The 17,729-nt window shown below is 37.8% G+C and overlaps 1 protein-coding gene across 6 annotated transcripts in view; it reads left to right on the top strand.

Moving 5' to 3' along the window:
• ATXN2 (ataxin 2) overlaps window positions 1-17,729 on the top strand; it is a 96,483-nt gene that overhangs the window by 19,194 nt on the left and 59,560 nt on the right. For all 6 annotated transcript variants that reach the window (XM_075996559.1, XM_075996558.1, XM_012778380.3 and 3 more), the window contains exons 2-5: window positions 1,389-1,425; window positions 2,810-2,869; window positions 4,069-4,140; window positions 4,921-5,071. In XM_075996559.1, the coding sequence (XP_075852674.1) occupies window positions 1,389-1,425; window positions 2,810-2,869; window positions 4,069-4,140; window positions 4,921-5,071 (320 nt within the window). The remainder of the gene's footprint in view (window positions 1-1,388; window positions 1,426-2,809; window positions 2,870-4,068; window positions 4,141-4,920; window positions 5,072-17,729) is intronic.

The following is a 17,729-nucleotide window of genomic DNA, read 5'->3' as shown; positions in this document are numbered from 1 at the left end:
GACAATAGATCACATACACCTGATTAACAGCTCTACTGCTCATGAACTAGGTGATTTTGGTCATTGTTGGCTGGGCATGGTGGTTCATGCCTGTGATCCTAGCAACCTGGGCAGGAAGGATTGCTTGAGGCCAGCACTTTGAGGTTGCAGTGACCTTTGATGACACCACTGTACTCTAGCCTGGGCAACAGAGGGAGACCCTGTTGGATTGGGGGGGGGGTTAGTTTCCTCACCTGTAGAGGGTGATAGATTAGAGGTAATGCATGGTGAAGTGCTTACCATGGGGTCTCTGGTTTATGGTAAGTTCTATAAATTAGTCATATTACTTAGACTTTAGAAATTTCTCTCTGTGCTGTGTGAGAGGCAAATAGTTACAGAATCAGAATGGTAGAAATGAAAGGAATCTTACAGGTCTTTTGGTTCAAGTCATTATTTTGTCAAGGATAGAAGGTGAGGAAGGTGGTAGTAGAGTTGGAGACCCAGCCAGGACTGGCCTCAGAGTGCTGAGACCAGTGCTGCTCTACCAGGAATGGCAGCAGTCATACTACTAGACTTTTTGGACCCGAATTGGGCTTCTCCTAGACTGTTTGACATTTTGGCTTAATTTGAGTGTTGCGATTATTTTATTAAAATGAAATCCCAGTACTCTTGTTCCAGAGTGACTAATATTTATGAGAAATACAACATTTCACTTTATTAATTTTTTTATTCTAAGAGGCCTAATTTTTTCCAGAGGAACGAGCCTTAGATTATATTATGTTCTTTAATTATATTCACTTGAAAATAGAGTCCACTTTACTGGAAATTACTTGACAGCTGATTTTTGTATATTGTATCTTTTCTGATTGGGGAAGTTGGCAGGGAAAGGTGCTTGTTATAAGGATATTCACAGAGGCACATATCATTTAGAAGTAAAAGTGCTTTGAATGATTTAACACATTACCTGATTTTTTACAGGTTGGGGGAAAAATGGGGGTTGATTTGGTGTCATATATGTTGGTTAAGAATAGAATATATTTTGCTTCTGAGTAACTCTTTATAACAGTGATTGGTTACTTTTGGAATAAAGATTATTATCAATTTGTGTTTAGTGTTAATTTTTTCTTCTAGTAGGCTATTTTTATTTTTACTTCATTTATTTGATTTTGATAGAGTTTACATTGTTTCCTCTTTCCTCCCTTCCATGACCCCTACCTGTTCTGGGTCTCTGGGCCAGCAAAGCACAGATAGAGCCATACTTAGGTAGACTTTAGACTTATTAGATGAGTTCTCCCAACAGATAGATAACCTTTTATTTGAAAGGAATTATAAAACATTTTAAGTTAGAAAATATTTTTAGCTTATTTTAGCCTGTTGAATTTAACAAAAATAATATTTAATCTTTTCAGAGGTCGAAACAGTAGCAAAGGACTGCCTCAGTCTACGGTAAGTAACTTCAATGTTATTTGTTTTGGAAAATTAATGGCTAAAACATGATTTCTAACAACAGACCAAATGCCAAGGCAAGAAAAAAATTCCCTTGAGTTTTATCACAGGTAACTATTACAGATCAGTACTGTAATCTGTAGGACAATGTTACTAGCTATACTTTTTTATAACTCCAGTGTATAAAATGTAAAATTATCTAAATAGTATTTTTGTTAGGCATAATGACAAGTCATTTTTTTCTTTTATAAATGACTAAAGGCAAATCTAAATGATTAATCCCCAGAAGATAAGTAGAACACCAGGACTGGGGTTTATAGAATTCTTTGGATTTTTTATTTTTAATTAATTTAATAATTTGCATTTTTTTTTTTTTATCACTCCTTTCATTCTTCTACCTTGGAATGGCCCTTCTGGTTTTATTTTTCGAACTTTATTAGTGAAATTAAACTAGACATGAAGGGCATAAAAGTGTAAGTTCTATATGATGGAAGACATAAAAGAGAAGTCACTAATTTTTAAGACTTTGTCTTTATTGGACAGATTGCTTTTATAAGAATAAGGATGCATACTTACATAGTATGTAATGGAGAGTGATATGGGTGATCAGATTTAAGCGCTATCACTGTTTCAGATATGCTGGGAGCACCTACTCAAGGGTTCTTCTGTAATACAGTGGTGTACCCTTACCCTCCACCCCATTTATTTATTAAAGCATACTTCACCCTTTGAGTGAGTTTTAAGAAATGTGTACAATGATGTAACCACTGTCACAGTCAAGATAACAGAACAGTTCCATCACCCACCAAAATTCATCATGCCACTTTGTAGTGAACCCTCTTCCTCTCACTCCTCAACTGTTGATTTGTCTTTTGTCTGTATGGTTTTGTTTGTTTTCATATGTGGTAGTTTAGTTTTGCTTTTTTTGTATAACGTATAGTCAAAATATTGTTAGCAGGTATGACCGATTTCATTTTTAAAAACTTGACCTATTCTCTAAGGAAGCAAAAGATTTTAGTAAATCAAATCTTCCTTTAATACATGTAAGGTATTATAAACCTATCTAAATGTTTTGTAACAAAATAAATGTTAATGTTAATATATATGCAAGTGTACATATAGGTTGAGCATCCCTAATCTGAAATCCAAAATGCTCCAAAATCTGAAAGTTTTTGAGTGCTAACATTATTCTCAAAGGAAATGCCTATTGGAGCATTTTGGATTTTCGAATTAGGGATGTTCACCTGATAAGTACAATGCAAATATCCTAAAATCCGAAAAAATCTGAAATCTGAAACACTTTCTGTCCCAAGCATTTCAGATAAGGGTTATTCAATCTGTATTAATTTCTAACATTGCCTCTTTTTTTTTTTTAATATTACAGATTTCTTTTGATGGAATCTATGCAAATATGAGGATGGTTCATATACTTACATCAGTTGTTGTAAGTTATCACATTATTAGAGATAAAGTGCCTTAAGAGTGGAATAAAGTAATTTCATGACGTTAAAATGTGAATGAATGATTCTCAAAGTAAAACTTCTTAGGGCATGTTTAATCAGGATGATTTAGAAAAAGTAGCTTTCTTTATCCAGTCTATTATTCAACCTCACTGTAAAAGAACAGTCAGCTCTCTGTAAACATGGTTTCCACATCTGTGGATTCAGTCAACCTTGGGTCAAGAATATTCAGGAAAAAAAATGGATGGTTGCGTCTGTACTGATGTGTACAGAATTTTTTCTTGTCATTATTCCCTAAATGATACACTGTAACAACTATTTATATGGCATTTGCATTTTGTTAGGTATTATAAGAGATTTAAAGTATTCCAGAGGGTATGCAAAAGGTTATATGCAAATACTATGCCATTTTATTTATTTATGTACTTTCATTTATTTTCCTTTCAAGTTAGAAGCAGATACTATGCCATTTTATATAAGGGATGAGCATTGTGGTTTTTGGTATAAAGAAGGGGAACCAATCCCCTACAGATACTGAGGGAGACTATTCTTGTCAACTCTGCTGTGTATAAAACAATGTTAGTAGTTGATTGTCTTGTGTGTTATTTTGCCATTTAATATAGCTGGAGTTAGGAATGTTTAACTTCAGGCCAGGCTTGGTGTCTCATGTCTATAATCCTAGCACTCAGGGAGGCCAAGGCGGGGCATTGTATGAAGGCAGGAGTTTGAGACCAGCCTGACCAAGAGTGAGACCCCATCTCTACTAAAAATAGAAAAAATTGGCTGGCCAACTAAAAATAGAAAAAATATTAGCCGGGCATGGTGGCGAGCACCTATAGTCCCAGCTGTTTGGGAGGCTGAGGCAGGAGGATCACTTGAGCCCAGGAGTTTGAGGTTGCTATGAGCTAGTCTGATGCCTGGGCACTCTAGCCTGGGAAACATAGCGAGAGTCTGTCTCAAAAAAAAAAAAAGTTCAGTATTTAAATTTGAACTACAAACACCGAATAGAGCCTCCTGAAGAATTTTGAGAGTTTATTGTATTGTTAATGTTTTGAAATTTTTTGTTCTGTCAGTGAATACCTAATATTGAATGACCTGGTGAACTATAAACTAAAATGATAACAATTACACTGATGATTGGGTAGCATACTGTTTCTTTGATAATTTAATTGTATGTTTTTAGGGATCCAAATGTGAAGTACAAGTGAAAAACGGAGGTATATATGAAGGAGTTTTTAAAACATACAGTCCTAAGGTAAAATTTTTACTCTTTTACTTTTTCTTATAAAATGAAAGAACAATTTCATAGTCAATGTTTTACCTGATTTTTAAAAGCACTTTGAATGATTTTACTCTTTAGTTTCAAATGCTGATATTTTATAAACTGATTTGTGTAATCAAAAAGACTTCTTGGCCGGGCGCAGTGGCTCACGCCTGTAATCCTAGCACTCTGGGAGGTCAGGAGTTCGAAACCAGCCTGAGCAAGAGCGAGACCCCGTCTCTACTATAAATAGAAAGCAATTAATTGGCCAACTAATATATATAGAAAAAATTAGCCGGGCATGGTGGCGCATGCCTGGAGTCCCAGCTTCTTGGGAGGCTGAGGCAGTAGGATCGCTTGAGCCCAGGAGTCTGAGGTTGCTGTGAGCTAGGCTGATGCCATGGCACTCACTCTAGCCTGGGCAACAAAGTGAGACTTTGTCTCAAAACAAAAAAAGACTTCTTGATTTACATGCCATTTGTTGCAAGCATTGTAGACTTAGTAGAGGGATGCGGTGGTTTATTTTTTCCTGCCTTTTATCATCTTAATGTACTTAAGACAGACCATAGCAACACAAGCCAACTTTTAGATGTGAGGATTTTTGAATGATGGAGTGGATAATGTAGATCATATTTCTGGAAAAAAAAGACATATCATTATCAGGTTCTCTTTAGATAGGTTGTTTTTGCCTAAGGCATATAAGAAATAGCACCTTGATGAGCTAAAGAATTTCTATCAGATTTTATTTTGTAAATATTTTGTTTATGATTTTAGTGCGATTTGGTACTTGATGCTGCACACGAGAAAAGTACAGAATCCAGTTCGGGCCCAAAACGTGAAGAAATAATGGAAAGTATTTTGTTTAAGTGTTCTGACTTTGTTGTCGTACAGTTCAAAGATATGGATTCGAGTTATGCAAGAAGAGGTGAGTTTTGATTTCCTAAATATGCCTCATGGTTTATTAGATTTATTCAAGCAGTGATTCTCCATAGTGATTGTACAGACATTTTTTAAAAGAAATAGGTGCTTTCTATGAAAACCTGATTAACAAGAGTTTTTTAGAAAAATCAGAATTTTAATGTATTTTTGTTGGTACTTTTTATAGCGTAAATAATGAGAGTTTTTGTGTGCTATTAAAGGATGGTTTGGGCTGTGCAGTGGTTTATGCCTGTAATCCCAGCACTTTGAGAGACTGAGGCGAGAAGATAGCTTGAGGCGAAGAGTTCAAGACCAACCTGGTCAACATAGTGAGACTCCATCTCTACAATATTTATTTTTTAAAAAATATCATTTGTGAAGTATTTTCTGTAGTTTCATGGTCAAGAATGCTACTTATTGTACTCAACTGAAAACTTTTTATCCTCTTTGGCTTATAGTACTTTAGTTTATAAGGGGGCCTGTAAATCTGGAAAGAAGTCAAATCATAGCGCTAAAGAAGAAAGAGCGCTGTTGATAGAAAACAATTATCTAATTAAAATGAAAAAAGTAAATAAGTGGAACATGTATATTAAACATTCAGAGTGTGAGACCTCATTTTGAGAATTTAAAAGATAATATAAAATTTAGTCTGTTTCAAGTATCCATTGAGGAACAAATGGGAATTTCTGTTATTCATTTGGAGAATGCACTGTAATACTCTACAGTGCTTAGTGTTCAATAACATGGTGAAAGGCACTTCTGGGCAATTTCGAACTTGGTTCTAAAATTTTTTATGTCAAATTCTGTAGTCAAGTATGTAATTCTGGTGCGAATTGTAATTCATTGCCATTTGATTTTTCATGTTTCAGTCTATACCCAAAGCTGCTTTTTTGTTGTTGGGTTGATTCTTCTACATTGTTATTCAGAAACTATAGTACATGAAGAAGTTAAAGCATTTCCCTTAACAAGGTTCTCGTCTATTAGTTAGCTTGCTTTTTCAGAGGTTAACAGTACTAGATGTTCTGTAACTGCTTTGAAACGCTGATGAAAGCACAGTGTCTGTTTTTGTATCTTCTCAAATGTCCATGTCTTTGATTCACAACTCTTTGTCTTACGAGGCCTTCAGCTGCTCATTCAAGGAAATAAGTCTTTTTCAGCTGCCTTTGGAGTTGATCTTGTTTATGTCTGGGAACACCAAAGTTTTTATATATATATATATACACACACACACACACACACACACACACACACTGTTACTATTGAAATATTCCACTGTTTTCCATTTAAAAATTGACTTTGGTCATAAGCCAAAAGGGAAAATAAAATTAATTAGTTGAATGTAATACATAGCACTCTCGAAAGAGTATTGGCTGCAGTAACAACAAAAATATCCACTACTCTATTGATACCAGGTCATTTAGCTAATAGCCATTTTTATAGTATGCTTAGGGTTTTTTGTTTGTTTGTTTGTTTACATAGTGAATTGGCTTTTCCCAAATTTGGAAGAGTAAATATTACTTTGAGATATTTGTGGTAGCACAGTTTTGATACTCTTCAAAATTAATATCTTTAAGTTTTTATTTTGTTTTATTATGTCTCCATTTCTCAGGTCATTTCAGTTCATTGTAGAAAGCCAAGAAAATACAGGTCCAGTGACAGCTTTGAAAATATTCATTGCCCTCAAGGGGATGGGTATATTTTGCTATATACTTAAAAAATTAATTTTCTTAGTAAAGACATAAAGTATTGGAGTAATTTCAGGTGTTTATTGTAGTGGTCTAATGAATTATAGGATTATATCCAGAGTATAGTATTATCCTGAAAATAGCATTAAGTCATGTGTTTAGGACTTCAGGTCTCTTAAGCCAGGTTTTTAACACTATCCTGGCATAAATTGCCCTCTATAAAAGAGAAGTATTAATTTGGAAACACCCTGTTTCCCCAAAAATAAGACCTACCCATAAAATAAGCCCTAGCAGGATTTCTAAGCACTTGCACAATATAAGCCATACCCCGAAAATAAGACCTTGTGATGGGCATGGCTATGCAGTGTATCTGCACAACCCATGTATTTTGTTGTGGAGCAGTAAAGAAGACCAGCAGCCCTTCTCATCTGTCCCATCCTGACAGCTACTATCCCAGAGGACCAGAAAGGTGCGGGCAGCCCTACCAACAAGGTTGGCTCCGTCTGTCGGGTCCTGGCCATCCTGTGCATGCTGCAAGCTTAGGCTTTAAGGGGAAAATAACACATCCCCTGAAAATAAGCCTTAGGGTGTCTTCTTGAGGAAAAATGAATATAAGACCCTGTCTTATTTTCCAGGAAACACGGTACTATTAATATGGAGAAATTCATTTTAGAGTTATTAATTGGCATGGTTTTTATTAATGACAGAAATTGGGGCATTTAGTACTGCTTTTATATTTTTATTCATTTGTATTAGAGATAGAGATTTAATCAGATTGCTGGTCTTCTGAAGTAAAGGGTTTAATCAGTGATTCTTTTGTGTTTTTTTTTTTTTTTGGAGACAGTCTCGCTCTGTTGCCCAGGCTAGGGCGGGTGTCAGCCTAGCTCACAGCAACCTCAAACTCCTGGGCTCAAGCAATTGTCCTGCCTCAGCCTCCCAGGTAGTTGGGACTACAGGCATATGCTGTCATGCCCAGCTGATTTTTTCTATATATTTTTAGTTGGCTGATTAATTTCTTTTTTTTTTTTTTAAGACTAGTCAAGTGCAATTTCTTTCTATTTTTTAATGGAGACAGGGTCTCGCTCTTGTTCAGGCTGGTCTCAAACTCCTGACCTTGAGCGATCCACCCACCTCGGCTTCTCAGAGTGCTAGGATTACAGGTATGAGCCACCTAGTCACCCAGGAAGTCTTTTTATATGTCCATTTCTCACTTCTAGAGATTCTGATTTAACTATAATTAGCCTGGGTGAGTCTGCGAATGTAACTGAGGTTCAGGCAGGGATGTGAGGAGATGTGAGCCGTTGGTTTCCTATGATGAGATCCTAGGAGTGGCCCTGTTCTGTGAACCTCGAGGATTTGTGCTTGCTTTCCTTGCCTCACATTGCCCTTTCTTACTCAGAATTGGAAATTATCTGCAATAGTCTATGCTGGTTTGTCTGATACTACCTTTCTACATCTTAAGCAGATAAATGGATTGAGGGTTTTTTTTTTTTTTTTTTGAGACAGAGTCTCACTTTGTTGTCCAGGCTAGAGTGAGTGCCGTGGCGTCAGCCTAGCTCACAGCAACCTCAAACTCCTGGGCTCAAGCGATCCTCCTGCCTCAGCCTCCCGAGTAGCTGGGACTACAGGCATGCGCCACCATGCCCGGCTAATTTTTTATATATATATCAGTTGGCCAATTAATTTCTTTCTATTTATAGTAGAGACGGGGTCTCGCTCTTGCTCAGGCTGGTTTTGAACTCCTGACCTTGAGCAATCCGCCCGCCTCGGCCTCCCAAGAGCTAGGATTACAGGCGTGAGCCACAGCGCCCGGCCGGATTGAGGGTTTTTGAAGGATTAATATAAGTGAATGAATGATAAGAATGAAAATATTTATTACAGCTTCCTAAAAGAAGAGGGAAATTTATTTGCTTTCTGATCTTCTGTCTTATGATTCCCTTCTGTAATATTACTGTCATTATTAAGGTTGATAATAGGAATTAAAATTTGAGTGCATACTCTGTGTGTCAGACCTTGTGCTAAGTTTTTTACATGCTTTTTTTTTTTTTTTTCATTTAATCCTCACAACTTGTTTGTGAAGTGGGTATGATTATTATCCATATGTTATAGATTTGGAAACTGAGATACATCTAAGTAACTTGATAAAGTGAGGACAACAAACTCAGCTCTTCAACTCTAATTCAAGTCCTTAACATCATACTATAGTGACATAAATTAGGTGGTTTGATTTCTTGTTTAGCTGAACTGTCTCATAATTAATCTGCATTAACATTAAAGGTTTTCACCACAAATACAGCTAAAAGTTAAAAAAAAATTCTGAAGCAATATAAGATGTAGAGTATTATAGCATTCAAGTTTTTTTTGTTTGTTTGTTTTTTGAGACAGAGTCTCACTCTGTTGCCCGGGCTAGAGTGCCGTGGCCTAAGCCTAACTCACAGCAACCTCAAACTCTGGGCTTAAACAATCCTTCTATCTCAGCCTCCTGGGTAGCTGGGACTACAGGCATGTACCACCATGCCCAGCTAATTTTTTCTATATATTTTTAGTTGGCCAGGTAATTTCTTTCTATTTTAAGTAGACACAGGATCTCGCTCTTACTCAGGCTGGTCTGGACTCCTGATCTCCAGCAATCCGTCTGCCTTGGCCTCCCAGAGTGCTAGGATTACAGGCGTGAGCCACTGCATCCAGCCTGCTAGTCTGTTTTTTAGGGCATTCACCTGCCTTTGTCTCTGCATCTGTTTACCTTGGAATTGGTCTGTTAATCTCTGCTTCTTGTTCTTGTTGTTTTGAGATAGAGTCTTGCTCTGCCACCTGGGCTATAGTGCGGTGGCGTCATCATAGCTCACTGCAGCCTCAAACTCCTAGACTGAATCCATCCTCTTACCTCAGTTGGGACTACTGGTGTGTGCCACCACACCCACCTATTTTTTTCCATTTTCCTCCTGTCTTAGCCTCCCAAAGCTCTGGGATTACCAGCTTGAGCCACCATGCCCAGCCTCTGCTTGTTATTTTGTTTTTGTTTTTCACTTGATTTCTTGTGTCCCTGTCTTGTCTGCATTTTTTTTTTTTTCTTACAGACAGGGTCTTGTTCTGTTACCCAGGCTGGAGTACAGTGATATGATCACTGCAACTTTGAACTCCTGGGCTTAAGTGATCTTCTTGCCTCAGCCTCTCAAATAGCTGGCACTACTGGCTCTTGCCACCACACCTGGTTAATTTTTAAATTTTTTTGTAGAGATGGGATCTTGCTGTGTGTACAAGATGGTCTTGAGCTCCTTGCCTCGAGCAATCCTCCTGCCTCAGCCTCCCAAAGTGCTAGGCTTACAGGCGTGAGCCACCAGTCCCAACCTGCCTTTCTTTTTCTCTTTCTGCTCTTCCTGTTGCTCCTTTATTCATATTTTGCTCATTGATTTATTTACCACAGCTCAATCTTCCATTGTTTCTCATTCTTCTTCCTACTGCTTCACTTCCTTTGTAGTAGTCTCAGCCTAGATAACAGGGGTCAGCAAATCCACTCATCAGTAAATAATTTTATTGTAACAGCTATGCCTGTGCATTTATGCGTTGTCTGTGGCTGCTTTCATACTATAGCAATAGAGTTGAGTAGTTGCAACAGACTGTATGGCTTGCAAGGCCAAAAAATTTTACTATCTGGCCCTTTACAGAAAAGTTTACCAACTCCTTGTCCTAAATCATTTTTCCTGTTGCATTTGGGGATATTGGGGCTGGTCAAAAATACATGCTTCAGTGAAATAGTAATAACATAGAACATGCTTTGTTCTGAAACTTGTGACTAAACTCATGCTTTGATTCTAATTCTGTATTATCTCATGGGATTCCTTATTTGTGACTGTTCTAATTGGATTTAATTCAAAGAATCATTTTTGATTACCTGAACCTTTGTCACATTTAGTGAAAATTCATTTAATGAAAACAAATGGTTAATGGAATTAGATCTCCATTATTAACTATTTGCTCACTCCCCCACCTACATATTACGGTCTTCTCGCTATCATTATTCTTTTTCCTCTGGTTTTAGTAGAGAGGATGTTTCAGCCAACTTCAGCCTGGTGAAACTGTACCTTCCCTCTAGAAAAAACACATAGACTTTTACATTTAATTTCATGTTCACAGTTTCTTCAGGGAGTTTATATGTTCCATGTAGGGATGCTCTGCTCTAGGCATTTTCACAGTTGAAGATAACAAAGCATGTGAAAGAATTCAAGAGAAAGGGAATGTTGAACTTGATGGCATTGAATTCCAAATGGAGTCAGAGATGTTGAGAATTGTATACATTGTAGTAGTTGCAGGAAGTTAGAGTGTGAAGGTGTAACAGAGAGCAGTGAGAAATAAAATCCTATAGATTGTTTTATTCTGGTATTGCGCTGTGGTGTTGTGATGTGGTTGTCCTTTTGGTCTGATAGGGCAAGGCCCTATGAGTAACAGAGAGGGGTATCTTCTGAAAGGCATAAGTTAGGAATGCTATGTCAGTCTTCTGAGGAGGAGACAGATCCCAGATCAGGATATGGCCTGGGAAGCCTTGGATTCTGAGGAGTCCGAATGTGTTCCAAATTTATTCATGGGTGGTGCTCTACGAAGGCGGGCAGGTCAGCCACAGCCCTGTAGCTGAGTAGGCACATTCTGATAGCTGGGAGTGCAGTATGCTTTATAGATAGGCAAGAAGTGCTAAAGTTGGACAGGCAGGCAGCTTTAAAGCTGGTCAAGTGATCAGGATGGATATCCTCTCCTTTGAGGTACCTCGTGGAAGGTAGACAGATGGAGTGATGGATACACATGTAGTCTTGGGGCTGGGGCTTGTCTAGGTCACTTGGCAGGAGAGTGGGTTAACTTGGGCCATGCACTTCGGGAGTAGCCATTCTAGTGACAGAGTAGCTTGTGGTACACAATAAAAATATTGCATGTTTATTAAAATATTTTTTTCCATTTATTAAAATTATGTTTTATACATTTTTAGGGCATATAGGAATTCTCTGCTGTGTTGTATGTATGCCAAGATCAGAGCAATACTCTTCATTTATTAAAAATAAAACAGAATAGGCTGGGAGCAGTGGCTCACACCTGTAATCCTAACGCTTTGGGACTGAGGCAAGAGGATTACTTGAGACTAGAAGTTCAGGACCAGCCTGAGCAAAAGTGAGACTCACCGGGCGCGGTGGCTCACGCTTGTAATCCTAGCACTCTGGGAGGCTGAGGCGGGCGGATTGCTCAAGGTCAGGAGTTCAAAACCAGCCTGAGCGAGACCCTGTCTCTACCATAAAAATAGAAAGAAATTAATTGACCAACTAATATATATAATATAAAAATCAGCCGGGCATGGTGGCTCGTGCCTGTAGTCCCAGCTACTCGGGAGGCTGGGGCAGGAGGATCGCTTGAGCCCAGGAGTTTGAGGTTGCTGTGAGCTAGGCTGACACCACGGCACTCACTCTAGCCTAGGCAAGAAAGCGAGACTCTGTCTCAAAAAAAAAAAAAAAAAAATGAGACTCCATCTCTACAATAAATGGAAAAATTAGCTGGGCATGCTGGCATGCGCCTTTAGTCCCAGCTACTTGGGAGGCTGAAGGCAGGAGGATCGCTTGAGCCCAGGAGTTTGAGGCTACATTAAGCTATGATGACACTACTGCACTGTAGCCCGAGTGACAGAGTAAGACCCTGTCTGAAGGGTCTGACTCAGCCACTGTGCCCAGCCTGGAATTTTTTACTCCTTTTTGAGACAGAGTTTCACTCTGTTGTCCTGGGTAGGGTGCATCATAGCTCACTGCAACCTCTAACTCCTGGACACAGGCAGTCCTCCTGCCTCAGCCTTCCAAGTAGGTGGGACTATAGGCATGCGCCACCACACCGGGCTAATTTTTCTGTTTATTGTAGAGATAGGATCTCACTATTGTAGAAATGGGGTCATCCTATTGTAGAAGTGGGATCTCACTCTTGCTCAGGCTAGTCTTGAATTCCTGACCTCAAGCCATCCTCCTGCCTTGTCCTCCCAGAGTGCTAGGATTACAGGCTTGAGCTACTGTGCTTGGCCTAGCCTGGAAATTTTAAAAACAACTTCGTTGAGATATATTCACATACCTTATAATTTATCAACTTAAATTGTACGCTGGCATGGTGGCTGACACCTGTAAACTCAGGGCTTTGTAGTGAATTCTGATCATGCCCAACTGCACTCCAGCCGGGCAACAGAGTGAGATCTTGTCTCTAATCAATAGATAGATAGATGATAGATAGTATAATTCTGTTTTTTTAACAGTATATTCATGGAGTTGTGCAGCCATCACTACTATCAATTTTACAACATTTTCTATCACCCTGAAACGAAACCCAAACCCATTAGCAGTCATTCCTCACTTGCTCTAAGCTGATCTTCTTTCTCTCTTTATAGATATGCCTGTTCTGGACATCGTATATTAATGGATTCACATGATATATGACCTCATGACAGGCTTGTTTTGCTTAGTATAATGTTTCATCTGTGTTATAGCATGTGTCACTTCTTTCCTTTCTGTTGCCAAGTAACATTCCATTTTGTGGGTGCACTACATTTTGTCTATGCATTCATCAGCTGATGGACATTTAGTTTCCACTTTTTGGCTGTTAAGAATACTGCTGCTGTGATTGTTGATGTTACAGGTTTTCTGTGTGGACATACGTTTTCAGTTCTCATGGGTATATATATAATGTACCTACAGGGGAATTGTTGGGTCATATGGTAACTCTTTGTTTAACCTTTTGAGGAACTGCTGGGCTGTTTTCCAGAGTAGCTGTATCATTTTACAGTCCCATCAGCAGTGCATGAGTGTTCCAGTTTTTTCACATCCCCACCAGCATTTGTTATTGTCTGTCTCTTTGATTCTAGGTATCCTAGGGGGTGGGTATGAAATAGTGTCTCATTACATATATACATATATTTAAAATATATATATATATATGTTTAAAAATGTACTGAAAATATTTCACATGCATACATGGCAAAAAGTTAAAAAAGTAAGATATGGCAGTGAATATAAAAAGGCTGGTCCCTATTTCCTTCTACAGCAAATATTAGGTTTCTTTTCAGAGGTATTCTGTGTGGGTACAACAAAATATTTGTTTGCATTTAAGCAAAAAATACAAAATGATATTATACTTGTTCCTTTGTACCTTCCTTTTTGCCTTTCTAAAAATTATTTTTTGAAATTGAGAAATCATAAGTATACATTTATGGGATATAATGAGGTCTTTTGCTACATTCATACAACGTAGAATGATTAAATCAATTTAATTAACATATCTATCACCTTTAATATCCAAAAGAACTTTGTAATTATTATGTTTGGGGATCAGATTTTCATTGTGTTTCTCCTCCCCCCCCCCCCCCCGATTTTTTTTTGAGACAGGATCTTGCTCTGTTGCCCAGATTAGAATGCAGTGGTGTTGGCATAGCTCACTGCAACCTCAAACCTTTGGGCTCAAGTGATCCTCCTGCCTCAGCCTTCTGAGTAGCTGACTATATGCATGTATCACTGTACGTGGCTAATTTTTAAATTTTTTGCTATTGTTCAGCCTGGTCCTGGGCTTAAGTGATCCTCCTGCCTTGGCCTCCCAAAGTGCTAGAGTTATAGGTTTGAGCCACCATGCCTGGCCTGTAGTTCTTCTTTAATATCCAAAAAACTTTGTAATTATTATATTTGGGAGGCACATTTTTGTATTTCCTTACAGTTTCAAAGTGATACTATTTTGTGAAACTTTTTTCAGAGAGAAAAGCAACACGCTTTCCTTTCTTGGAAGCAAATCATAAAATAGAATGGTGGGTGATTTTACTACAATATTGGATACCTAAAATTTCTATTATAGGTTGAGTCATAGCAGCTAGACATAGCTGGATTTATTTTTCTATCTTATAATAGTTCACTTTAAAAAAGGAGTCACATCTTTTCATCCATTCTTTTTCTTCATTTATTTGAAGTGAAGTAATACAGATGGAAGGATTTGTTTTGCCTCATGTATGGGAACAAAGTTATTGTTTTCTTCCTTTTTACCTTGCCCTATAAACTTCATAATGTCACATAATATTTTTTTTCTTTTTATTTCCTCTCTGATAGTTTGTATCAGACATTGCTGTGATCTCTAGTTAACTTTTTCTCCCTAGTTAACTTTTTCTCACTTCCAGTCAGTCTTGGAATTGGCATAAAGAAATTCTCAGGTATTGCTTTTATTATATCATCCAATTGTTCAAAATGTTCAGTGGCCATTATTACTTACAGGATAAAGTTGGGATGCCATACCTTGGCATTCAGGGCCCTTCTTAGTGGAACGTCTTTGTCAACCTTATCTATCATTACTCAATATTAATACATTTCTTGACTGAAGCTGGCATTTTCTGCATGTTGGGTATTCCTATGGCCAGGCTTGAACTTGCTTCTTCAGGATTACTCTTTACTTAAAAACATTTACCTTACGGCCAGGCGCGGTGGCTCATGCCTGTAATCCTAGTACTCTGGAAGGCCGAGGCGGGTGGATTGCTCAAGGTCAGGAGTTCGAAACCAGCCAGAGCAAGAGCGAGACCCCATCTCTACTAAAAATAGAAACAAATTAATTTGCCAACTAAAAATATATAGAAAAAATTCGCCGGACATGGTAGTGCATGCCTGTAGTCCCAGCTGCTTGGGAAGCTGAGGCAGTAGGATCGCTTGAGCCTAGGAGTTTGAGGTTACTGTGAGCTAGGCTGACGCCACGGCACTCTAGCCTGGGCAACAGAGCAAGACTCTGTTTGTTTGTTTTGTCTTTTTGAGACAAACAAAAAACATCTACCTTAGGTGGGCACAGTGGCACATGCCTATAACCTCAGCTACTTACGCTGAGGCAGGAGGATCATAGAGCCCAGTTGGAATGCAGCATAGGTAACATAGTGAGACTCCATCTCTATTTAAAGAACAAACAAACAAACAACAAAAAAACAAATTACATTACTCACTAGAATTTTAGATGCTTTTTCAAGTCCAAACTCAAATCATATTTCCTTCCTAGAAACTTCTCTGACCTTCCCTTCTCACTCTGGTTTATTTTTATTGCCTATGACAATGGTTGTTAAACTTGTTATATTTTATTTTTAGCATAGAATAGTTCAGTATTTTTCTTTCTAATGAAATACAATGCTGAATCCCAGTTAAAACAAGGCATTGGTGGTGGGAAAGAGCAGGGGGTGTCCTAGAACCCCTGCCTACTCAGCTTTCCCTTGTCTCCTGGGGTACCCTGAAGAAATCATACAGTTTCATGAAACACAGTTGGAGAACCAGTGGTCTACCTCATATTGTGAACACTCAGTCAGCTTTACAAATCAGTATGTGGTATCTTTTCATCAGTATGTTTTATCTCTGAATGTATTACAATATTCTTGAGTTAAGAAAACATGTTTATAGAATTAAGGATATAGTCATGGTGTCTAGTAGAGTGATGTATAGGTAATAAATACTCAAAATATATTTATTAATTGATTTTTAAAAATTTTATATATTTTCATACTCAGTAGACCCAAACCTGGGAAATACTGGGGTTTTTTTTCTTACATAGATGTATAATCATAGATGATGATTAGAATTATAATTACCATTGAATTCTGGGAAGCTAAAGAAGCAGTTATTCCTTTCCAAGTGTAAAAATGGTTTTCCTACAGCATGATGTATCCAAAGCATATTCTTCTGACAGAAGATTGCTTGTAGTAGGCATTTTACCCTTTTGAAATATCAAAAGCAAAATCTCTGTTATTAATTTTGAAAATATCAATAGGACCCACATGATTCTTCTGCAAGTCAGAAAAGTCAGAGGTACAGGTAAAAGAATGAAATATTATTCAAACATGTATAGAAGCTATTTTAAGGCCTTTAAAAATAGACATGCACACATATTTGAATTTATATCTAGACATTTAAGGTATCTATTTGTGAAGTTAGTATTAATATCAAACAAGTTTCACTGAGGTTTTGGTTTAAAAATCATAGGATTAAAAGATACCTTACCTTAGAGATTCACTTATTTTTTCTGCTAATCAGGGTAAAAACAACCCTTTTCTACCCATGGCTCACAAAACTCATTTGCCATGTTCAAGTGCCCTAGAGTCAAAGATATGATTAGGTGGTGGTTTGCTGGGAAAATGACATCCTATTTTATTAAGGTAAGAATTTTTTTTTTTTAATTACTTAAAGTTTTGTTTTAAGTTTGGGCATTTAGGCAGTTGGCGTTTTCTTTCTTTTTTTGAGAGAGTCTCACTCCATCACTGAGGCTAGAATGCAGTGGCCTAGCTCACAGCAACCTCAAAGTCTTTTGGGCTCAAGCCACCCTCCTGGCTCAACCTTCCAAGTACCTGAGACTACAGGCACATGTCACCACACCCAGCTAATTTTTTCTATTTTTTTAGTAGAGATGGGGGTCTCACTCTTGCTCAGGCTGGTTTCGAACTCCTGACCTCAAGCAGTCCTCCTGCCTTGGCCTCCCAGAGTGATCATAAGCCCGATCCACGGTGCCTGGCCACTTTTCTTTCTTAATATTGTTGTGGAATCTGTCCTATTCTATAGAATGTTGTGTAAGGTGTCACGTAACTTTGTTCACCTGTGTATTCTTTATTGTAATGTCTCCCATCTACTGGAAAGTCACAGTCTTTCAATTAGGGCTTTTATTTTATTTACACAAATCACCTTTCAAGAATCATGTTTGGTTAAAAATTTAGCTGCTGGGAAAACAGTTATAATAAGTAGAGGGAAATATCCTTTGGGTGTTCTGGGGATACATGGGCTACAGAGAGAGATCCTGGTTTCCTCTTCCAGCCCTACTATGAGTGAAATCAGGATGACCTGTTTTGTTTTGATAATTTAGCTCTTCCTGATTCATTCTTTTCTGAAAAGTTCTGAGTTGAAGGAAAAACTCTGCGACTGACTTTTGTGTATCTAACCTCAAATACTTGGGTTTTGTGCTTATATTATATAATTG

Source organism: Microcebus murinus, chromosome 22 (genome assembly GCF_040939455.1).
Source record: "Microcebus murinus isolate Inina chromosome 22, M.murinus_Inina_mat1.0, whole genome shotgun sequence".
Taxonomy (NCBI): Eukaryota; Metazoa; Chordata; class Mammalia; order Primates; family Cheirogaleidae; genus Microcebus; species Microcebus murinus.
Note: the sequence above shows the minus strand (reverse complement) of the source record. Positions and strands in the feature narration are given on the sequence as shown.